The 24,653-nt window shown below is 39.5% G+C and overlaps 1 protein-coding gene across 1 annotated transcript in view; it reads left to right on the forward strand.

Annotated features, from left to right (window-relative positions):
• The window catches only part of MELK (maternal embryonic leucine zipper kinase), a 71,923-nt gene that overhangs the window by 22,471 nt on the left and 24,799 nt on the right, over positions 1-24,653 (forward strand). The window contains exons 9-11 of the mRNA XM_040267545.1: positions 11,130-11,198; positions 12,729-12,827; positions 18,361-18,447. Coding sequence (XP_040123479.1) covers positions 11,130-11,198; positions 12,729-12,827; positions 18,361-18,447 — 255 coding nt within the window. The remainder of the gene's footprint in view (positions 1-11,129; positions 11,199-12,728; positions 12,828-18,360; positions 18,448-24,653) is intronic.

Below are 24,653 nucleotides of genomic sequence, written 5' to 3' on the forward strand. Positions count from 1 at the left end.
CCGACTCTTTGCGACCCCATGAATCGCAGAACGCCAGGCCTCCCTGTTCATCACCATCTCCCGGAATTCACTCAGACTCACGTTCATCGAGTCAGTGATGCCATCCAGCCATCTCATCCTCGGTCGTCCCCTTCTCCTCCTGCCCCCAATCTCTCCCAGCATCAGAGTCTTTTCCAATGAGTCAACTCTTCGCATGAGGTGGCCAAAGTACTGGAGTTTCAGCTTTAACATCATTCCTTCCAAAGAAATCCCAGGGTTGATCTCCTTCAGAATGGACTGGTTGAATCTCCTTGCAGTCCCAGGGACTCTCAAGAGTCTTCTCCAACACCACAGTTCAAAAGCATCAATTCTTCGGCACTCAGCCTTCTTCACAGTCCAACTCTCACATCCATACATGACCACTGGAAAAACCATAGCCTTGACTAGATGGACCTTAGTCGGCAAAGTAATGTCTCTGCTTTTGAATATGCTATCTAGGTTGCTCATAACTTTTCTTCCAAGGAGTAAGCGTCTTTTAATTTCATGGCTGCAGTCACCATCTGCAGTGATTTTGGAGCCCAAAAAAATAAAGTCTGACACTGTTTTCACTGTTTCCCCATCTATTTCCCATGAAGTGATGGGACCAGATGCCATGATCTTCGTTTTCTGAATGTTGAGCTTTAAGCCAACTTTTTCGCTCTCCTCTTTAACTTTCATCAAGAGGCTTTTTAGCTTCTCTTCACTTTCTGCCATAAGGGTGGTGTCATCTGCATATCTGAGGTTATTGATATTTCTCCTGGCAATAGAGGCTCGGAGCTCCAACTGCCTTGGGCTCTGTAGCTTTCAAAGGTTCTGGCTTTTTCTCTAAGTGAAATAAGGAACCACCAGAGGGTTCTGAGCAGAAAACAGACATGGTCTTGTTCAGATTTTATCAAGACCACAGTGGCTACTGTGTGGAGATAGGCTATAAAGAGCAAAGAGGAGAACCAGGGGGATGGATGAGGGGAATGTGGCAGTAATTTTCAGAGGAGATGGTAGCCATTGAGGTAGTGAGAAGTGGTTGGATTCTAGGTGTCTTTTTTTTTTTTCATTATTTTAAAATGAACACAGAGTAAAATAAAAATTTTGTGTGTAACAATTCTACAGATTTTAACACAGAGATTCATGTAGCCACCTCCATAGTCAGGATATATGTTTAGACTAATCTCTTGTCTTTTGAAGGTATTGCTAGTGTAATTTGCTGATGGATGGGATGAGGGGAGTAACCTGAGCAACTAGAAAGTTGGAATTGCCATCAACTGAGATGGAGAAGATTCCCGGTAGAGCACCAATGATAAGGAGTTCAGTTTTGAGCATAACGAATGTGTCTATTTTGTCTAAACTTTAGTTTATTGGCATAATGTTATTGTTTTAACCCCTTACAAAGTGTATATCAGATTTTTATGTATTTTTTTCCAGATTAATCTATATAAAGAATCTTTTATTTTATCTCTTTATGCTACTCCTTTCCCAGTTTTGTCATACAGATGGTGGCATACCATAAACACTGTTCTGTATCTTGTCTTCTAATGGTATGTGTTGGAAATCATACCATTTCATATCCAGCTCAGAACTTTTCATAGAATTTTTTTTTTCTTTTTTTAAAAAATCTTAATTCAAGGCTAATTATTTTACAATATTATGGTGGTTTTTGCCATAGATTCACATGAATCAACCATGGGTATACTCCCTCCCACCACCCTCCCTGTCCCATCCCTCAGGGTCATCCTGGTGCACTAGCCCTGAGCACCCTGTCTCATGCATTGAACCTGGGCTGGCGATTTATTTCACATATGATAATATACATGTTTCAATGCTATTCTCTCAAATCATCCCACTGTCGCCTTCTCCCACAGTCCAAAAGTCTGTTCTTTACATCTGTGTCTCTTTTGCTGTCTCGCATATAGGGTCATTGTTACCATATTTCTAAATTACAAATATTCGTAGAATTCACTTCATAGAATTGCAGTGTACTGTACTTTATCTAAACCAGCCTTAATTTATGTACCTTAATTTAAATTATGTACTTTAATTTATCTGAAATATAAATTTAAAAAATTTTAAAGATAAATTATATACCTTAATTTATCTAAACAATCCTAGGTTAATGGGTATTTAAGTAGTTTCTAAGTAGTTATTTTGTACATTGTGCATATATCTATAAGAAAATTCCTTAGAGAGTTATGGGTCAGTTGTTGTTCAGTCGCATAGTTGTGTGTCACTCTTTGTGACCACATGGACATGCCAGGCTTCTCTGTTCTTTATCAGCTCCCAAAGTTTGCTCAAACTCATGTCCATTGAAGTCAGTGATGTCATCCAACCATCTCATCCTCTGACATCCCCTTTTCCTCCTGCCCTCAATCTTTCCCAGCATCAGGGTCTTTTCCAGTGAGTCAGCTCTTTGCATCAGGTGGCCAGAATATTGCAGTTTCAGCTTCAACATCAGTTCTTCCAATGAATATTCAGGGTTGATTTCCTTTAGGGTTGACTGGTTTAATCTCCTTGCAGTCTAAGGGACTGTCAAGAGTCTTCTCCAGCACCACAGTTCGAAGGTATCAGTTCTTTGGTGCTAAGCCTTTTTATTGTCCACCTCTCACATCCGTACATGACTTCTGGAAAAAACATAGCTTTGAGTATACAGACCTTTGTTGGCAAAGTAATGTCTCTGTTTTTTAATACTCTGTCTAGGCTTATCATTGCTCGTCTTCCAAGGAACAGGCATATTTTAATTTCATAGCTGCAGTCACCATCCACAGTGATTATGGAGCCCGAGAAAAATAAAAGTCCATCACTGTTTCCATTGTTTCCCCATCTGTTTGCCATGAAGTGATGGGACCAGATGCCATGATCTTAGTTTTTTGAAGATTGAGTTTTATTTTAAGCCAGTGTTTTTGCTCTTCTCTTTCACATTAATCAAGAGGCTCTTAGTTCCTCTTTGCTTTCTGCCGTAAGTGTGGTGTCATCTGCATATCTGAGGTTATTGAAATTTCTCCCTACAATCTTGATTCCAGCTTGTGCTTCATCCAGCCTGGTGTTTCACATGATGTAGTCTGCATATAAGTTAAATAAGTAAGGTGACAATATACAGCCTTTATGTACTCCGTTCCCAATTTTGAACCAGTCTGTTGTTCCATATCCAGTTCTAACTGTTGCTTCTTGACCTGCATGTAGGTTTTACAGGAGGCAGGTCAGGTGGTCTGATATTCCCATCTCTTTAAGAATTTTCCATAGTTTTTTGTGATCCACACAGTTAAAACTTGGATCTAACACCTACAAATTTAGTACTAACATACAAATTTCAGTGTTCTCTACTTCTATTTATTTATTGAATGCACTAGTGGATTCTGGGTGAATCCTTTGGGAGAGAGGACTTACCTTAAGATAACATAAAAGTGTTATATCCTAATAGTAGGTGTTAGCTCCAAGTTTTGATATTTGGGGTAAATCAAATATTTCTGCCATGCAATGAATAGAAAATGTCTAATTCTTGTTCAGTAGAGATTTAGCCTTCCTAATTATTATTATTTACTAATATTAAATTAATATTTAAATTAATACTAATACTAATATTTAAATTAATATTATTTACTAGTACTGTATATTCTTTTTTTCTCTTACTCTGAATTTCATTTTTTAGTTTTTCATGTATTTGCAAGTTGAAAATTGATTCAAATTAGGACTTTTATGCGTTATTGTGGAATTTAATTTCACACATTATAGATTTTGAAATTTATTGTAATCTTGGCTCAGAACTATTGTTCCGAGTCACGGTGTAATACAGTCTGCTGGTTGAATCTAATTAAGGTGTCGTATCACTTGCATGCAGTATGTATCTTTGCCTAGAATGTTCTAAAATTCCTCAATTGGGAATAGCACTTCCCTCAGTTCTTAGTTTGATTGAAAAACCCAGCAGTATTTGACACACTGTATGTAACTCTTATTTAAAAGGCAGATTTTGTTTAGCTTTTGTGTTTTTTGACTATTTTAACCAAAATGCTAAACTGCAGTTTCTAGCATGGTTACTACTAGACTGAGTATTAATGTTATTGTCACCTCTCTTCATTCACTATCACTGCATTCAGAGACAAGCATGACTGTGCTCCAGTTCTGGGTACACAAACATTAAGGAAATATAACTAATTGAGCAAATGAAAGTTGAGTAGCTTGAAAGTAAAATTGCTTTCTAACAAGTATGAATTATAATTTTAAAGGAAATGAGCAAGTTATCTCTTTATGAGATAATACTTTACAATTATAGAGCTGACTCCAGTACTGTTATGTGTTGGAGAGATCACCTGCTTTTCTTAGTACTGTATGGAAAATGAACAATTCCAAGCTCACCAATATTCCCAGGATTATCTTGCTTATTAGCACACAGATCTTTTTTCCTTCCTCCCAATTGGTTTCACCCTCTATTACCTGTTTCTTGCTCTCATTTGCAAAGTAATCAGCTCTTAAATAAACAAGAATTCTCCAAAGACTGGATATAAACCAGGGTTAAGGGGCACAGGCTTGGTTGACACAGGGCCTTTTGTGGAGGTGCTCTTCCCCGGCGAAATTGTTTCTTTAAGGCCTTTTCTGTTTGACCATTTATAGATACATACTTTCAATATTTAAAGATGGAACCTTTCTCTCTACTTCTAGGTATGCTTAGACTTTCCAGCACAGTACCATACAATAACTATTATATCTTTCTTTACTATCTCTGCCCCTTTATTGCTTTGTAACAGTGTTTCTCAACTTTGGCACCACTGACATTTTGAACTGTGTAATTCTTCGTAGTGGGGGACTGTCCTGTGCATTGTGGGGTGTTTAGCAGTATCCCTGGCCTTTACCCACTAGATGCCAGTAGCGGCCTCCAAATCACGACAATCAAAAATGTCTCCTGACACTGCCAGAAGTTCCCTGGGGGACAACATCACCCTCGCTTGAGAACCAGTGCCTTATAACATTGAATAGGTATTTGATTTCCCTGGCTGAGACATAGTTTCCTCACCTGTGTGATGTGGTTAGTAATCCCTGCCCACCGCACAGGGTAAAATATATATACAAGTGCTTTGTGTGTTTTTGAGTACTGTGTACAAATAAGTGGTTGGGGTAAGCCTGGCAGCAGAACTCAGCTCTCGACTCAATCTCAGTGTAGAGGATGAAGCTGAGAATGTTAGGTCATGGTGCTAGGGCACAGGCTTCATGCTTCCTTTGTTGATGGTGCTCTACAGAGCTGTTCTGTCCAAATAGGGAAAGTGGGTGGGTGATGTGAGCAGGACTTGACTAGTTGATTTTTTCTTACCAAGTAGTCCTGAGATCCTGAGGCAGCTGTGATGGGGCAAAGCACTATTGAGGGGGCAGGTGCATCCTCAGAATGACTGGAGCTGTTTTTACCATACTGAATATTTAGCACCCTGCCATGTATGGCTTTGGCCGCCATACCATCTTTGGTCCGCCCTACCTCTCTGCCCTTTGTAGCCCTATCTCCTACTTCTTTTTATTTCAGATTGAACAAACATTTATTGCCTCTTGTGCCAGCCACTTTGCCAAGTGCTTTCCCATACATTCTCTTTTATTCCTTTTAATGGAATAATCCCACATACAGTAATGCCCTATAAGTAGCATCACTGTACTTGTTTCACAGACAGTAACAGTAGTAATAGTAATAGCAGTAATAGTAGTGAAGGCAGCCTTAATAGTACAAACTAGCAGATATTGAGTTCTTAATTCTGTGCCTAACCCTGTGCTAAGTGCTTTTTATGTATTAAATCATGGAATGCTAGAAGCAGTTTATGGAGTTGATACTGTTATTGTATTTCTTTTCCAGATGAGGAAACTGAGGCACAGCGAGGTTACATAGCCCATCCACACAGCTAGTAAGTGGTAGGTCCTACATTTGGATATAGACAGTTTGTCTCCAGAGCTTACTCTTAGGAAACAGGGTCAGAAAAATGACATAACTTGTACAGGTTCAAAGAGTAGATAAGAGGCAGACTGGGATTCAAATACAGAGTATGACTCCAGGCTCTGCCTGTTTCCAGTGCACCAAGCACCATACATCTCATTCACTTATCCTCCCTGCCTACCTGTGGGTAGTATTGCTTCTATAAGTACTAGCTTATAGCACAGCACAGGGGATCTATTAAGAGAGACTTCATGAATTCAAGTTAGGATGATCAAAGGGGTGAGAAATAAGAGGCAAAGGGAAACTTAGAATCAGCATGGTGGCTCTTGTTATTCACTTCTTTGGTCTGAAAATTCATTTTTATATCTGATTTCTGTAGAATTCTGCTATTATTAGTTAAGAGTACTTGTGTTTTGGATGGTAGTTTTGGGATTTAATGGCATAACATTTATTATCATAGTTCTGGTTAGGAACTGTTATTTGTGTGTTGGAACAGACCAGAAAGGGCTGGAATCTGGAACCAGAATTCTCCTTGGGTGGGTAGGTGATGATAGGAGAGAGGTAATGCAAGTGAGTTAAACCCTTGGAGATGGTCTGTTAGTTTTCTACGGTTGTTGTCACAAAGTACTACAAGGTGGTGGCTTAAAATGGCAGATATTTATTTTTTCAGTTCTGGAGACTAGAAGTCTAAAACCAAGGTGTCAGCAGGCCATGGTCTCTCTGAAGGATCTGGAGAAACTCCTCTTTTGCCTCTCGCTGGCTTCTTGTGTTTGCCTGCAATCCTTGACAGTCCTTGGTTTATAGGTGTGTCACTCCAGTCTCTGCCTCTGTTTTCGTGTGGCCTTCTCTCCTGTGTGTTTGTGTCTCTGCGTCTAAGTGCCCCACTTCTTATAAGAATACCCCTCAGTTATTTTGGATTTAGGGCCCAGCCTAACCCAGTACATCTTAACTTGATTACTTCTGCAAAAGCCCCTATTTTCAAATAAGGGTGCATTCACAGGTTCAGGTGGACTTAAGTTTTGGGGGGCCACTACTCAACCCTGTGCAGCTGGTATCCAGAGAGTAAGCAGTAGATGGCTCTGCATTCAGTCAGCATGAGCAGAGACCCTCCGGAGTACGTGGAGGTTCTGACCCATGAGCAAGACGAAGGACACTTGAGGCTGTGCAGGTTGTGACTGGAGACTCAGATCATGACTCTCTGATCAGTGTAAGCAGATAGTAGAGTCCTAACCCCAGGCTGTCTCTGTTTTCTACAGGACCCTGGTGAGAGCAAGCTATGGTATTTGAGGTACTAGGCAAACAATCAGTTTGCCAAGAAAGAGAACATGTCAGGTACCCAGGGTTTGAATCATGAGAGACATCTGGATGCGGGGATAAGGAAAAGCTGAGATAAGAGAGTGGGGCCAGTCAAGTCACGGCCTGTCCTGCATGTGACTTGGCGCTGAGTCCTAGCAAGGTAGCTGAAGCATCTAAAAATCCCCGCTTCCTCAGAGCCTAGGCAGCACTGAGCCTTCAGTGCTTGGCGGATGAAGGGTGGTAAGGAAAACTGAACTAGAGGCTTCTCGTTACAATTCAGAAACCAGCTGTCAGCACCTGACATTGGCGTGTGTTTAGGTGCCCTGGCAAGGCATGAATAGGCGTGGCGTCGCCGGGGAGTAGTGAGTGCTTTAGATAAAGGGGAATGAAGAATTTAATAACATTAAATGTCATTTGTAAAATGAAAGCTCTTGCCCTTCCTAGGAAACCCTTTGTAGGTCAACCTGTCTGCTCTCATCAGAGAGGCTGAGTAAGAGGTTGAGTTGCTTTAACATTGGCACCTTTTCTTTTTAAATAAATTGCTTGATAACATTTCTTTGGAACTTTGACTGTTTCTGTAACATAATCAAAGTCCAGCCTGTCGTGTAGGTCTCAGATTCTGAGTGATCTGTGCTGTCCGTTTCTCCCCTCACCTTTAAGCTGGATGGGCTCCTGTGAGAACTGTGTCCTAGACAGTTCATGAGGACAGAGAATGCAGAGCTGCTGCTAGTTGCTGGCTTCCCCACCTCCCTGCCTCTACCGTTCAGCCTAGTTCAGTCACTGCTGGGAGTGTGTGTCCGCGCATGCGGATGTGTGTGCTTGCCCTTGTTGGGGGAGTTTGTAATTTCCATGGTTCTGTCTCACCGCAGCAAAAATTTGAAGCAACGGAGGGACCAGTGTTACAGCTCAGTTTTATTTGGCAAGCAAAGGAAAATACATCCTCGAGGCATGAGGGCTTGCCGACCCAAAAGATGCAAGGAGAAGAGAGGCCAGAGGCTCAATTTTGGCTCCTCTTTTTCTGTTTTTTCTCCTCCCCCTGAGCCTGCCCTATGTAAAGTGGGCTAGCCAGGAGGGCTGTTTGTTTCTCCAGTCCTTGGACCTTCCTTTGTTCTATTTTTCAGGGCTTTTCCCTTCTTTGTCCTTTAGCCACAGCCATTCTGGACTACTTTTTCCTATTCTAACTACCTAACACCCTCGTCTCCCTGGACCTGAAATAGATTTCTAACTCAGGATCCTTATTCAGGTAATTTTGTCTTTGATTAGTTTTGGGGACCCTCTGGATTCTCTCAGACCATGTTCCTTAGTCCCTATAGTTATCATAAACAATTGTGTGATGAATATTACTATTCATAACAGTAATAACTTTTTTTATGCCAAATTATTTGCTTAGGATAAATTGCTAGAAGTGTAATTGCTGGATCAAGGATATTTGATCTTGAATGCTTTTTATACATATTTCTGCAGTACTCTTCAGAAACGTTTATACTCTCGTATATATATGTGCTCTTGCCCCTGAACTCTAACACTGGATAATTTTTTAAAAAGTTTATCAATTTAGATCATATTTTTGTTTAAATTAATTACTTTTTTATTACTAGTTTAGTTGAACATGTTATCATGTTTATTGACCATTTAAAAGCTCTTGTTTTGGGAATTATGAATACTCTTTGTCCATTTTCTTTTGGAGTATATGCTTTTATCCTATTTCTTCATTTATTCAACAAATATTAATTGAGCACCTTTTATGTTAGGGCCAGACGATGTTCTAGGTGAACAGTACAGACAAAAATCCCTGTGATTTTTTTTAAAGTTTATATTCTAATGTAAATAGAATACATTAGAATATTTTCTAATGTATAAACAAATATGTAGTATGACATTTATAAACAAATAAATTTGTGTTTATAAACAAATAAACATGTAGTATGACATATTTAAACAAATATGCTGGGGGTGTGTGTGTGCACAAAATAAATAAATATATAGTATGACATATAAACAAATAAATATGTAGAAAATAAATAAATGTGTAGTATGACAAGTGGAGATAAGGACTGTACAGAAGGTGCCTTGAAAGGGTGGTAGAGATGATGGTGCATGAGGATGCTGTTTATAATGGTGGTTTGGGGAGACCTCATTGGTACCACTGGTATTTAAGGGGAGACCTGAAGAAGGTAAAGGTACAAGCTCTGCTGATATTGACGAAAGCGTGATAGTGGCAGGAACAAAGTGTGCAAAGGACCTAAGGCAGGCCTGTGTTTGACTTGTGGCGTGATCATAGTTTGGTGAGTGAGGGAGAGAGTGAGGAGGTGAATTTGAGAGGTAGCAAGGAGTTGGGCCTGGAGCCAGAGTAAGGAATTTGGATTTCATTCTGAGTGAGATAGAGAGCCTTTAAAGAGTTTTGGATAGTGAAGTGACATGACCTGACCAAATGTTTTGAAAGAACATTGGTGCTGATGAGTAGAGACTAGACTGTGGGGAGCAGTGAAGGGCTCTGGAATACTAGCTGGGAGCCTCTTGCAGTATATCAGATGAAAGAGCCTGGCGGTGTGGGGCAGGTAGTGACAGGGGTTTCTGGATATATAACGTAGAACCGGTAGATTTGCTGATGGTTTGGATGTGAAGTTTGAAAGAAAGAGGAGCTAAAGATGGTTGAAGGTTTCTTCTTGTTTTTGTGAAATATTTGTTTATTTATTTGGCTGTGCTGGGCCTTAGCTGCCACCCTCAGGGTCTTTGATCTTCATTGTGGCATTGAAGTTTTTTAGTTGCAGCCAGCAGGATCTTTAGTAGTGGCATGCAAACTCTTAATTGCAGCATGTGGGATCTAGTTCCCTGATGGGGATTGAACCCAGGCCTCTTGCACTGGGAGTGTGAAGTCTTAGCCACTGGACCTCCAAGGAAGCCCATGACCCAAGGTTTCTGAGCTGAGGAGTTGGCAAGGCAGTTGCCATTTGCTGTGAAGGGGAAATGTTGGAAGAAGAGGATTGGTGGTGATCTGTGAGAGCTCTTTACTTGATAAAGTAGGTTAGTTTTTTGTCATTTAGGTGGAAAGGCTTTTCCCCTACTCAGTTTGTTGTTAATTAACTTTGTTAGTTATGTTTTGCTACACAGAAATGTCAGCTTCTAATTTTGTCATCTGTTAATCTTTATAGTTTTTGGTATTGCTGTCATGTCTAGACAGGTTCTGAAAGCTAATCACCAATGCTTTCAGTATTCTCATGGTTTTGTATTTGCATTTAACTCTTTAATCTGGATAGAATTAATTTTGATGTAGATTGTGAATTACAGTTCAATCTTAATTTTCTCTCACAATTAACCTGTTATCCTAGCATCATTAAACAATTTGTTCTCTGCTAAGAGAAATGATTCTGTCATTTCCTTTGAATTGGGAAAGAGGGGTGTGTGACAGGTTGTGTGAAGAGGTACTAGTCCATCATGTGTTAGTGTTTAGCAAGCCCCTAGTCTTGTTTTGGTTGATGACTTAGTGACTGTAATGTCTAACAGGTTATGAACATTTGTCTTCTGAGTCTCTTCCATTCCCTAAAGGGGTGGCTTTATTCAGTGGCAGTTTTTCGGTGATAGTGAATGCTGCCTCGTAGATGATATGTGACCTGTTTGTAACCATGGCCTGTGTCCAATTACCAAATATGCTTTTCTGTGACCTAATTTTGTCAACTGACAATTCTTCTGGGATTATAAACTAAAATTTGCTTTAGCAATATGAACGTTGACTACACTGTATACTTCTGTCCACTAATAATACTGTAGATTCCAAAGGCCTGTAAGATATGTTTGCCATGTCTTAAAATTGGGTGAAGTCTTCAAGCTTGGAAGTAAATCTCTAGCATGTTGTTAACTGTAGAAATTTTTGTTAAGGCTGATCGAACCTAAATCTCTTTAATGCTTTTCTTGTTTTTTGTAGAGAGGGAAATATGACGTTCCAAAGTGGCTCTCTCCCAGTAGCGTTCTACTTCTTCAGCAAATGCTACAGGTAATCTTTGTTATTTATTTTTAAATAATAGAAATATATTGCAGTTATTTGATTTTAAGATGTCTGTGGTGTTACTACATTTATACATCACCTTTAAAAAATTCTATTCGTTATATCTATTCTGCACATATTCTCTACTAGTGCTTTCTTTGCAAGTGCAGTTTTTTTTTTCTGGCCATACCACATGGCATGTGGGATCTTCCCTGATCAGGGATCGAACCCCCATCCCCTGTAGTAGAAGTGTGGAATTTTAACCACTGGACCTCCAGGGAAGACCTGCATTTTTTTTTTTTTAAAGACAGCTAATATATGTCTTTGGTGATTTGGTTTTTCTTCCCTTTTTTTGAGAATTGTCAGTTTAATCAGCTCTTGTTCCACTGTTTTCTGTGTTCTTGCTCCCACTCTTTGTATGCTAGATATATAGTGGATATGGAATAAATGCTTGAATGAGCTGATGTACAACTGAGTGGTCCCTTGATCTAGTGCTGTGGTTCTGAAACTTTAGCATGTACCAGAATTGCCAGATGGGCTTATTAAAACCCAGATTGCTGGGCTTCAAATGGAGAGTGTCTGATTCTATAGATCTGGAGCAGCACTAAGAGTTTGCATTTCTAACAAGCTCCCAGATGACACTGATGCTGCTGGTCTTGGGGGGCAAATTTAAGAATCACTGATTTGTTGTAATGACTTCTGAGGGTGAAAGATAGGAGTGCTGAAGGCTAGTTATCCTCCCTACCAATCAACAGGCATGCTACCTAACCTGGTTCTGACCTGAAAATGGGGATACTGAGCTTGGCCTCACGGCTTCATAGTGTTATGTGGATAAAATGAGATTAATAGGAAACACTTTGAAAATATGAGTACCTTATTAGTGCAGTATGTTTTTCATGATTATGTATTTCAGTTTTCCATCTATTAAGCCATCTCTACTTTTTATTCAAAATTTACTTCAAGCTCACCCACCTTGATTAAGTAGGCCAGACCACCAAATCTCCATAATGAGATTGAAAACACCTCATCCTTTCTTCTAAACTCCCCAAAACTTAATCTGTGTTGATTAATTTTCCTTTCCTCACATTTGAAAATTACAAATGGAAAAGAAAGGTATGCTTTTCAACTTGTTCTATGTGATTGTAAACTCACCGGAGGTAGAGATTGCATATTCAGTGTGAATGCCCTGCATTGTGGCTGCTTGAATATTAAATTGGTGAATATTTCCTGTGAATAGGTTTTCCAGCAAAAGACTATTACATCATACAATAGATTGACTGAACTTCATGAATAATGTCCATACCAATGAAGTTCATGTTTGTTAAACATTTATCTTCTAAGCCGTGTAGGTTGCTATAGTTCTCTTGCTTCTATTCCCTTTTTAAAAGAATTTATTCCAAGGCCATTTTAAGGTCTTTGACCGTATTTTTGTGATGATAAAAGTTACATCTGTTCTGATGAATTTTGAGTTCTCAGGAGAAAAATGTATTCTATGTTATTTGAAATGTTAATCTCCAGCTACCTCTCAATGGCCACTAGGTGGACCCAAAGAAACGGATTTCTATGAAAAATCTCTTGAACCACCCCTGGATCATGCACGATCACAACTGTCCTGTTGAGTGGCAAAGCAAGGCTCCTGTAAGTAGAATTACAAAACAAACAAAAAACTGTGTGTGGATTCAGGATGTACAGTGATGTGTTCTAAGTATAAAAGAAAATATATTTTGTAGACTTATTTGTCAGATTGCTGTTTGGGAGACTGTAACTGAATTATACATTCACCTGTTAATCTCTCGGACAGTGATGCCTAACCAGGCCGGCACATGAGAATCACAAGGACCTTAAAAAGTGCCTGTGCCCCCTCCCACAACAATTAATGGATATTTTAAAACGCTCCCAGGTGTCTCTCACATAGTCAGGATTGTGAACAGTGCTCTGAGAATCTTGGGCAGGTTACTTAACTTTTCCAAGCCTGTATATTCGTCTGTAAAAAGTAGGTTAAAAGCTGTTCTTTGTCTACTTCCCAGAGTAGTTATGAGGTTGCGGTGGTTCTCATACTTTTAAGTCTGAGGCCCCCTTTATGCTCTTAATATTAATGTATTAAAATATTTATTAATTGATTCACTTAAGAGTAACAGTACTATACCTGTTACAGTTTATCACAAATAAATATTTTTATGACTATTTAAAAAATAAATGTGGTGGGAAGAATGGCATTGTTTTACATCTTTGCAAGTTTCTTTAAAGTTTAGCTTAAAGGAGGGCACTTGGATCTCACCTGCTTCTGCATTGTCTGTTTTCTTATGTTGTTTTGATTGGAGATCCTCCGGGGTCTGCAGACCGCACCACTCCCCGAGAACTGCTTTAATATATATATATAGGAAAGAACTTTAACACAGAGTGCTATGCAAGTTTAAGCAATTAGAGTAACAAATATTCCTACATTACTGTTATAAAAATATTTTTTAACAAATGAAGTTTGAACTTGATAAAAATGTGTTATTAAAAAATATGTGTAGTTTAAAAAATTATAGTTAATTTAAAATATTGTGTTAGTTTTAGATGTACAGCAAAGTCATTCAGTTATGAATATATATATATTTCAAATTATTTTCCATTATAGGTTATTATAAGATATTGACTGTTAGTTCCCTGTGTTACACAGTAAATCTTTACAGTTTATTTTATGTAAGGGGTAGCCACATTTTGTATATTAATGAACTATTGCTACATTAAAAAAAAAACAAATTTAGTGACTTAAAACAATAATAGTTTACAGTTTCTGTGGATCGGTAATTTGAGGCTCAGCTGGGCTGTTCTTATGTGGGTCTTACCTGAGGTCATTCATGTGGCTGCAGTCAACTGGTGACTCTAACATGGCTGGATTGTGTAAGATTCACTCAAAGACCAGCTGTTGGGACTCCCCTGGTGCTTCAGTGGTTAAGACTCCATGTTTCTATTGCAGGAAGCATGGTTTTGATCCCTGGTCAAGAAACTAAGATCCCACATGTGACATAGCATGGCCAAAAAACCCCCCAGCTGTTTATGCTGGTTATTTGTTGGGTCACACTGTGTCCAGCAGGCTACTGGGCTTCTTGATATGGTGGCTGGATTCCAAAAGAAGCAAGAAAGTGGGCAAGCCCTAACACTCAAGCATTTTTCAACCCGCTGCTTTCATTGTGCTTACTAATGTCTGGCCAAAGCAAGCCACAAGGCAAAACCCAGAGCCAATATAGCAGGCGTAGGCATCAAAGTTGGTACAATTCTTATCCCCTTTTCATAGACAAGGAAATCAATAAGGTAAACATAACTATTTAAGAAATAAATATAGTGAGAAGACTGGCACTGCTCTATGTCTTTGAAAATTTCTTTAAAGTCTAGCTTAATAGAAGACACTTGGGTATTCATCTGCTTCTACACTCTGTTTTAATACATTGTTTTTGTTAAAGCATCTGAAGAAAATGTAGCCTCACACAGGTGTGTAGTTAGAAAAACATTTTAATGCTTTAAAGGAGAAGTGTTTTAATAGCTTTATCAGATAATTGGGGATATTTTTTGATAATCTAAAATGTCTACAGTGAAGTGGAGTTTGCATGGGTCAACAGAATAGTTTGGAGACACGCCACATTGTAGATCTGATACAGCTATAGGGTATTTGCTTTCTGGAAGAATCACACCAATAAATAGAAATACTTGGAAAAATAGGCTGTTTGTTTTTAACCCCTTCTCACTAGTCTGTCCCCTATTAGGACCACCCGGTCTGATTCTCCTGTGATTGTCAGTCTCTGAAATTTCTCTTCTCCCTTTTTCCTTTCACCCTTTAAGACATCTTCAGTATCTACTGAGCAAACACAATTAGAGCAGCAGCTGAATGCTAATAACTGAGAGCCTACAGACAGCAGAACGTGTGCTCTCCTAGCAGTGTGGCAGCAGGGCCGGGGAGCTATGCTGTGCCCCTTGCAGGATGGTGACCATGTGTGGTGCCAATGCCTGTGTTCAGCCATTGGGGGTCATCATTTCTCCGTGTGTGGGAGGGCTCTGCATGCCTTCTCGGCCGTGATCCTTAACAGGGGAGGATATGCTACTGTTTGCAATAGAATAGATGCCATAATGAAGAAAATCTCTGATTTCAGCAGCACGAAGATTATTTTAAATTGGGGCGTTGTATAAAGTAGGATACATAATTTTGAGGTTTTCAGTGTTCTGAAAATGTATGTGATTTCCCTTGCATATTAGTGTAATAATTGCTTATATATATTGAATGCTTACTATAATAGAAAAGTGTGCTGTTATAGTACTATAGTATAATAATAGAGCCCTTAGGATACTACCCTTAAGGGCTTTATGTTTTTAACTCTTTTAATTCATTTAACCCTCATACAAACCCTCTGAAGTGGGTACTGTTATTGTCCCCATTTGCAGATGAAGCAGTTGAACACAGAATCATAAGATAACTTGCCCAAGGTCAAATAACTAGTAAGAGTAGAACCAGGATCTTAACCCAAACAGAAGGGCTCCAGAACATAATGGATCTGACAGGTCAACAGTTGAAACTCAGGTCCTGTATTCTGTGTAGCAGTAGCCTTTGTGATGAGCGTTACTTGTCTGGTCTCCGTTGGAATAGCTATTGGAACAGAGTCTCAGAGAGGTGGCATTGTGGTGTGGTAGGAAGAACCCTAGGCTAGGGTGAAAAATGCCCATCTTGGGCAAATGGCATAAATTTTTCTGAGTCTTCATTTTCTCACCTCTAATGTGGTATTCTAATGTCAGTCTCTTCTGTATGTTTGGATTATGTTTTGTCATTTATAGAGTGCTTTAAATGTAATGTCATTCATCTGTTTTGTCTGCCTTACTGAGCTATTGCAGGGATCAAATGAGTTATATATAGAAGAGCTATAAGGGCTTATTGCTTTTTGAAGTATTCACTTGTCTGCCTCAATATTGTCTTTCATCAAGGGTGAACTATAAAAAATAATTCATATTTACTTGGATATTTAAGGTAGAGATGTTGTTCTGTAACTGTATGCATGTTCTATCATTTTCACACGTAGCTATAGTACTCAAGTATTATATCAAATAGAAGTTATATTCAGTTCCATTTTCTGCCCTACTGAACAGGAAATGTAGTAGGCACGGATAATCCAAAATAATTGGCTAGCTTTTGGTACACATTTTTGTACTTAATTTAACTGGAGCGTGTGTGGCTGAGAATTCAGAGTACTTAAAGTATTGAACCTTTTTGAAAAACCCAACTTGAGAAACCATATTTTTCAGACTTTGGTGTCTTGTCCCACTCTTTTCATTCTTTCCAGTTCAAGAGCCCAGCAGAGAAGATCGCATCTCCTTCCTACTCTTCCTTCCTTTCCTCCACGTACCCTGTGGTAAAAGTACAGGGCAAGAGGCTACGGGGGAGAGGTTTTTGTTTTTATGAGAGTAACTTAAGATCATGGTGGGAACCCCAGAAATCTTGGGTTTCATGCTTGAGCAGTGATATCAACAAGAAGATACCCAACTGAGTTGTAAAGTGTCTGGGCTTCTGAGTTCTTCCTGAAGTGGGAATCTTCAGTTAGGGGAACTGCTAAGGTCAAAAGCATCACAAGGAAAACTTACTTGTGGCATTGTTGACTTTCCTAGAACCATCAGTATAAACCTTTGTGGTTGACTTTCCTAGAACCATCAGTATAAACCTTTGTGGTCTCCGCGTTCTCCACAGCCCGTGAGGTACCAGCCAGTCATACAGGTCATTGTTTGTACCATCCCTGCAGTTTCATGGTGGCAGCATGATCTTCCCTTGAGTCTGTTGTGACAACTATGGTGTCCAGAACAAGGGAAGGTCGTGATAGTGCTCTGCCTTCTGCTGGGCAAACCTCTCTTGGATCTTGAGCGTCAGTGACAGCCTGAACTATGTGATCGAAAGAACCAGAATGGTTGGGAGGAGTTGATCATTGAAACAGTTGTTAAAGGGACCGGAAAAGAGAATGCTTGGAGAAGACAGGTTGTTGATAGTAGGAATATTCAAATTTATGAAAGGCTCTTACGCCAAAGAGGAAATAGAATTAAGACTGTTAGTAAAAATAGTTAACCATTTTCTGAGGGCCTCTTGGGTATTCCACATAGCTTGCTTATGTTACATGGCAGGTGCCATCTCTGTTTTACAGATGATGAAACTGAGACTAAGGGTGGTGTAATAACGTGCTCAAGATCACACAGTTCTTTTGTGATAATAATGATTGAAACCAAGGTCGTCTGCTTCTAAGGCCTGTCAGCTGTTGGACTGTAGCGATTCACAGTGGGTAGGAATCAGGAGACAAATCTTAGGAGGAAGAAGCTAACCATCCCAGCTGTTCTGGAGATGAAGACTAAGTAGAAAGTGAAACCTCACTTACTGGGGCTATTGTGAAGTGACTTCTTACATTGGAAATATGACTTTATAATTACATTCCTTATAGTTCTCTTCCTATGTGATTTTCTGAACTCCTGTTGCAGGGACAGGCCAGACTCTACCTGCCTTTTCATTCTCAGTGATCCTTGTTTGGTTCGAAGAACCTGTTTCTGGTCCCATCTCTGGTGAGGTCTCATCTTACAGGGGTCAGACTACTTGGATCACTTCTGTCCTTAATCAAAATAATGTTTGTGTGGAGGCAGTATTACTTCTTCCTTCTAACAATTGTGCTTGGCCAGTGCCTTCATCATAATGATGATTGTGCAGCATCTGTGGCACCATCAGAAGGGCTCCTTGGATTGTGCTAAAGCCAGACATAACCTGGGAGACTATATGCTACAAGTCTGACCCACTCTTTACTCAGTCTCTTGTGCAGCCCCTAGTTTTCGATGCCTAGATGACTGCTCTTTGATGCAAATGTCAGTCCCTGTCTTGCAGTAGGGGAGGAGAATAGAGTCCCTGGGCTGCACAGCAGAATTGTAGGAGTTGATCAGATGATGATGGGGACTTGAAAAGCTAGGAAAGAGAGCTCATCACCTTCTTGAACTGCTTATTGTATCTGCTTATATCTCTAAAAATTGTGGACGATGTTTATTCTTACCTAAGAGTTTGACAAACTCATGTTGTTTTTACATGTTGGTGTTCCATTTTATAAGGTAATTATGATAATTAAAACATTTCAAATTCATAAATATTCTATTAATGTTAATCGATAAAATTTTTTTCTAGCTTATTCACCTTGATGAAGATTGCGTAATGGAACTTTCTGTACATCACAGAAACAACAGGCAAACTATGGAGGATTTAATTTCACTGGTAAGAAATACAGCATAAATTTGAAAGTATTATCTTTTGTTTCATCTTTTTTTGTTTTATCAGTACATTAAAAATAGTATAGCATTTTTCAGGCCTAAGATTTTATCCTGGGTGAAAATGCTGTATTGCACTTGGTTTATGTTTGTGTATATTTTCAACTCTTTTCTGATGTCTGCTAAATATCCTCTTTAGAAATGAGGTTGAACAAAGAGAATTACAGTGGGAAAAATATTAAGAAACAGATCAAATGAACCCAGAGAATTTTCAGAGTTCCAATTCTGACAACTTTAAATTCTTTAACAGAGAAGTGTGATTCTGCTGTGGCAATGAGGTAAACACAAAGCAGTTTTCATTTTACCTGAAAGCATCCCACTGGCATCACATCACCCCCAACCTTATGAACCAGATACATGTGATTTCTGGTGTCGGATCATTTTTAGCTGTTTCAGATGCTTAATCACTAGATCCTGTCTGTAGTTTCTCCTGGAAACAGAGGCTGTCTCTGAGTACAGTCTGACACGACGGGCAGGGATCGCACCCAGCTTACCTCCTGGTTCAGTACCATGTCTTTCATCCCCTATGAATTGTGTTTGCTTTTTCCTCTTTTCTAACTTGAAAGGTAAAGGCCTTAAGCAGATTTTTTTTTTTAAGAACTAACCAAAGCTTTGCTAAGCTGCAAGTTTTTTCAGTGAGGAGATACGAAAGAATTCTTTTGAATGACAACAGTAAGTCTTATGAAAGACAATTTCAGACAAATGGAACATATCTGGGAAACAGAGTGATACTTTACTTTTTCAATGGAATGAAAGGAAATGGCAAGAATTGGGAACTGCTGCTAGATATGTCAGGTCCTTTTTTTTTAAGTATTTATTTATTTGGCTACACCAGGTCTTAGTTGCAGCATGCGAACTCTTAGTTGTGGTATGTGGGATCCAGTTCTCTGACCAGGGATTGAACCCAGGCCCCCTGCATTAGGGGCAGGAGTCCTAGCCACTGGCCCACCAGGGAAGTCCTAGGTCCTTCGTCTTTTTTTTTTTTTTTGGTCCTTCGTCTTTTACAGTGAAAATTTGAAGTTTTCACAGAGATGAATTTCATATAAACATGGCTTTTTTTTTGGGATGATCTTTAATAGAAAGCTATATTTTGGATTCAAGAAATTGCTTTTTCAGTTGTTATTATAGAAATTTTCAAATATCTGTAGAGGGACTAGTATAATAACAATAAGTTTCCATGCACTCATCTTCTAGCTTTAATTAACGGGTATTAACATTTTGCCAGTTTTATCTATATTCCAGCACTGTCCTCTGTCTGCCCTTTTCAGCTAAGACATTTCAAAGCAAATCCCATGTATCATGTTGTTTTATGCAGAAAAACTTTGGCAGGAGATTCACAAACTTTAAAACCTGAATCTGAAAAGTAACATACTCAAAACTTCAAGAATCTTTGGGTAAAAAGTCTTTAAAATAGTGTCCTTTATGTGGTCTCTACATATAATTTTCAAACTTGAAACTGAAATGGAAATAGGAATTATAAAACAGTATAACGAAGCATGATAGAGATGGTTTTCTGGGATGACATCTCTCTAAATATCTCAGTTGTCTTGAAAGCTGGGTATGACAAACGTCAAGAATGTGTGAGGAGAGTAATAGTTTTCTTCTTGTATACTTTCCCTTCATTCTTAAATGCCTGTTTGTACTTATTTTCCAGTCCTAGGGATGAGTAGACAACCTCTTCAAAACCTTGGCTGAACATTGGAATCACCTAGGAACTTTAATCCTGATGCCTAAATCCCAACCCCAGAGATTATTCTTTCATTGATCTGGGTGCGGCCTAAGCATCAGAATTTTTAAAAGCTTCCCAGATGATTGCAGTAGGTAGACGGGGGTTGGGAGGTACTACTCTAGATTCTTGCTCTTCAAAGTGTGATCTATGACCAGCAGCATCAGCATCACTTTGTGCACCTCAGACCTACTGAGTCAGAATCTGCATCTTGGTGGAACCCACATGATTCATCGTGAAGCACTGGTCTGAGTCAGTGGTTCTCAACTGGGAGTGATTTTGCCCCTCCAGGGACATTTTTGGTGGTCACAACTAGGGTGTGTGTATATGCCAGTATCACCTGGTGGGTAGAGGCCAGGGATGCTGCTCTGTATCCTATAGTACACAAAGTAGGCCCTGGCCACAAATTACCCAGGTCAATTACCAATAGTGTTGAAGCTGAGAAATCCTGGTCTGGGAAGTCTCAGAGAATTCACATTGGTTCTAGGTACTTTCCAGTTTAAAGAGCCTTGGGAAAACCAGGTTTGAGATCAACCATGGTTTGTTAATTTTTTTTTTTTTTCTGGTGTCTTGGGCACTCTGCTGTTACTTTTCAGGCTGGCTAGATAGGACAGAGATCAGTTTAATGTGATCCATGCTGGGTATGGAGCTACTGATCTTTGTGTAAAGAGAGAGAAACAATATTATTCACAAACATTCAACTTTTGGAACTACCACTTATATTCCTGAGCATTCTTAAACTGCTTTTTGTATTGAAAGTGAGAATCTCTCATGTGTCATGGTTTTGAGCCATCTTGTTTTAACCCTCTTGAGATTTCCTCCAGTGGTGCTAGAGCTTCCACTTCATTGCTTTCCTCACTTTCCCCCCTCGTCTTCCAGCTGTGAGTGGCTCTGGATTGTGGAGCAGCCAGTTATCTGGTTGGGGAACTTCACTGAAGGTCCCATGTGCACACAAGGACCTCCAGACCAAGACAGATCCTTTCCCCTTACCCCTGTGGTGTAAACTCTCATGTATTCCAGTGACGGAGGTTTCAAGATTGAGGGCCCCATTGTGGGAATATAAATGTTGTTCCTTTCTCAAGACCCTGTTTTCTGGACACTGTTCTGTCTTACCCTTTCCTTACATGCTCTTTCTCATGCCCCTAAGACAGATGTCTTGGCTGACACGTCAGCCTCAGCAGGTGTTCTGCACGTAGAACAAACTTCCTTATCTTCATAGCCTTACTACATGACTTCCTTGTCCAAGAAGGAGACTCAATAAATATGCACTCAGGATTTTCTCGGGCAGTTGCTGTTTCATGAGCTCTCCCTGCACTGTCTCTCATAATCCTGTGTGGTTGTGAGAATTAATTCAGGACGACATCGCTGTACCCCAGGAGCAAGGTCAGGGAAAAGAGACTGGGCCGCTCCTCAGTTTATCAAACCCTGTGATCCAGTAGCTGCCTGTCTTCAGCCTGGGCAGTCCTTTAACGTTTGGTTTGCGTGAACAATAACTGGGGATTTTAAAATGTTTTTCATTTCCTGGAAGTAGAACCTTCTTTATAACAGGTAAACCTTTTGCTTTACTCTCAGACATTTGACTTTCTAAAGAGGGAGCTGCCTAAAAGATAAGAGAGACATTGGCTGTGTTAGACTTGAGGATTGACATCACCTGGAAAGCGTAACTAATGCATTGATTTATCTGTTATTAAACACAGAACTCCCCTGTGCATATTATCATAATAAATAGTATGCAATAGCTGTGGCAAAAAAGTTATTAAAAGGATGCTTTTTTTGCCTAGGGAAATAGTTTCCAGGATGATTATTAAGCTCTGAGGTATGTTTAGAAAACTCCACCTAAAACTCATCATTTTCCCAGTGTTGTTTACAATGCCTGGGTTATGCCATTGTTGACAAGCAAGTGGCAACTTATTTCTGAAACATTGTTTCTAATCAGTTTATGACATCCCTTTCAAAAAGGCATTTATCACACATGAGACCATAGATGTGGAAGGTGCAAAAAAAACCTTTAACATGGGAATTATCTGGTGATCCAGTGATTATGACTTGGTGCTTCATTCCTGGGGTGTAGAATTCAGTACCCGTCAGGGAACTAAGATCCTACAGGCTGTGCCGCACGACCAAATAAATAAATGAATAAACAGTTAAATAAATAAAATCTTTAACATAACCTTTGTAGAGTAGAGAGTTAGTTTTCACCCAGTTCCCAAGTACCTTCTCCATGAAACCTTTCCCATCCTTCTTCTCCCCAGCCTATCTGAATGAAAGGCATCGTTCCATGATAATTTATCACAGTGTTACACTTCTTCCACTAGATTGATATGTCCATTATGTAAATTTCAAAGTATATACTACAATTGTAGCTATCTAAAATGTTAGATAAAACTTATTAATAAAATCAGAGGTGATAGTAGACCTCTTTGGGTCATGTGAGAGATAACATGTGAGACATGACCCCTTTGTGAGAGATATATAGCATAAAATACTATTTAGTTTTAAATTTTAACACTTTTACAGTGCAGAGAGTCTCATAGTCTTGAGTACATTATTTAGAAACTTTTAATATTTCATGAGGATTGAACAGACATGTTTATATTCAACACCTCCTAAAACCTCACTAAAATAGTAATAAAGGAATAAAAAGGCAAACATTTCACAATGAAAAGAATGAAAGAGGAGATAAAAGAAATGTCGATAAATTTTAGAAGTTATAAAATAGCTAAGTGGCAGCTGACCTAGCATTTTGGAGAAAACTGAAAGCAAAGTGCATGGAGTGGGAAAAGGCAGTAAGCAAATTGTTAGGGCCCTGGACCTCCAGAAAGGCTCAGGAACCAGAGGTCCTAGGAACCTCTGGAGTCAGGGAAGTGAGCAGGTTGGCAACCAGGAAGATTGGTTGGCAGTCCCTATTAGGAGCAATTAGACTCTAGGTCCCTTTCTTTACCTTGTGTTGCATGATAACCTTTCCCCCACTGCAGCAGAAGCCTGGAGAGACACTGAACAAGACATGCTCTTGTACCAGATGCAGCTCAGGTGGGGGTGATGAGCCATTCTGAAATGGATGCATTGACACACACAGGCCCCTTACTGAACAGTGAACCACCATCTCTAACTCCCTTCCCTAGTCAACTCTGAGAATGCTGGGATCAGGGTTTTATCCTAACTGCAGTGGCATTGGGGAAAATACTGGGAGACTCATCTCTAGGCAAAAGCCAAGAGAAAAGACCTATTATACCAATGGTTGGGAGTTCAACTTCCTGCCTGTTAACCTTAAAGCAGGGCTTCCCAACCCCTGGGCCACAGACTGGTATGGTCCATAGCCTGTTAGCAACCAGCCCACACAGCAGGAGGTGAGCAGCAGGCTGGAGCTTCCTCTGTGTTTACAGCTGCTCCCCATCGCTTGCATTACTGCCCGAGCTCCTCCTGTCAGATCAGCAGCAGCATTAGATTCTCATGGGAGTGTGAGCTCTACTGTGAACTGCATATGTGAGGAATCTAGATTGCATACCTATTAGAATCTAATACCTGATAATCTGATTCTGCATTATGGTGAGTTGTATAATTATTTCATTGTGTATCACAATGTAATAATAATAGAGATAAAGTGTACAATAAATGTAATGTGCTTGAATTATCCAGAAACCATCCTCCCCTCACCCCCATCTGTGGAAAAATTGCCTTCCACAAAACCAGTCCCTGGTGTGAAAAAGGTTGGGGACTGCTGTGTTAGAGAGAAACCCCCAAGGTAATGAACTGCCCCAAACTACACATAGAGTCTTTTTAGTCTTTTAGCTGTGTAGTATGCTCTTTGCTTCTAAATAAAGACCATCAGCCAGAGACCACCAGACCTTTGAGGACAGCCTCTAACATGAAAGTCAAAGATCAAAACAATGGGGTCAGGGAGAGAGTGAAGCAAAGTATAGATACTCAGAAAAAATCAGATAATGCAGGGAGTGGGAGAAAACGGCAAAGAAACAATAATTACTATTCTTTGAGATAAGAGAAGCTATTTCTTTTTCGAAATAGGAATAAGATGACTTAACAAGAACATTTTAAGAGATAGCTCTTGAAGATTTAAAATATGACCAGAGAAATGAAAAGCTCAGTAGACATATTTCAAAATGAAGTTACTGTGAAATCTTTCAAAGGTAGAACCTAAAGACAAATATATGCACAAAGAGAAGAGAAGGTAAGAAAGGTCCAACATACACATAATAGAAGCTGCAGGAAAATAAAAAAACAGAGGAGGGGAAGGAACCATCAAAGAAACAGTATGAGAAAAAATATTCCAGAAGTGAAAGTATAGGTAATTAGGGCTTGGCAAAATGGATGAAAATAAATCTGCACAAAAGCCTATTTCAGTAAACTTCCAGAAAACTACGGGTGAAAAAGGAGATCCAGATTTTCTAGAGACAGGAAGCAAAAAGTCA

Source organism: Oryx dammah, unplaced genomic scaffold, assembly GCF_014754425.2.
Source record: "Oryx dammah isolate SB20612 unplaced genomic scaffold, SCBI_Odam_1.1 HiC_scaffold_1, whole genome shotgun sequence".
NCBI classification, from domain to species: domain Eukaryota; kingdom Metazoa; phylum Chordata; class Mammalia; order Artiodactyla; family Bovidae; genus Oryx; species Oryx dammah.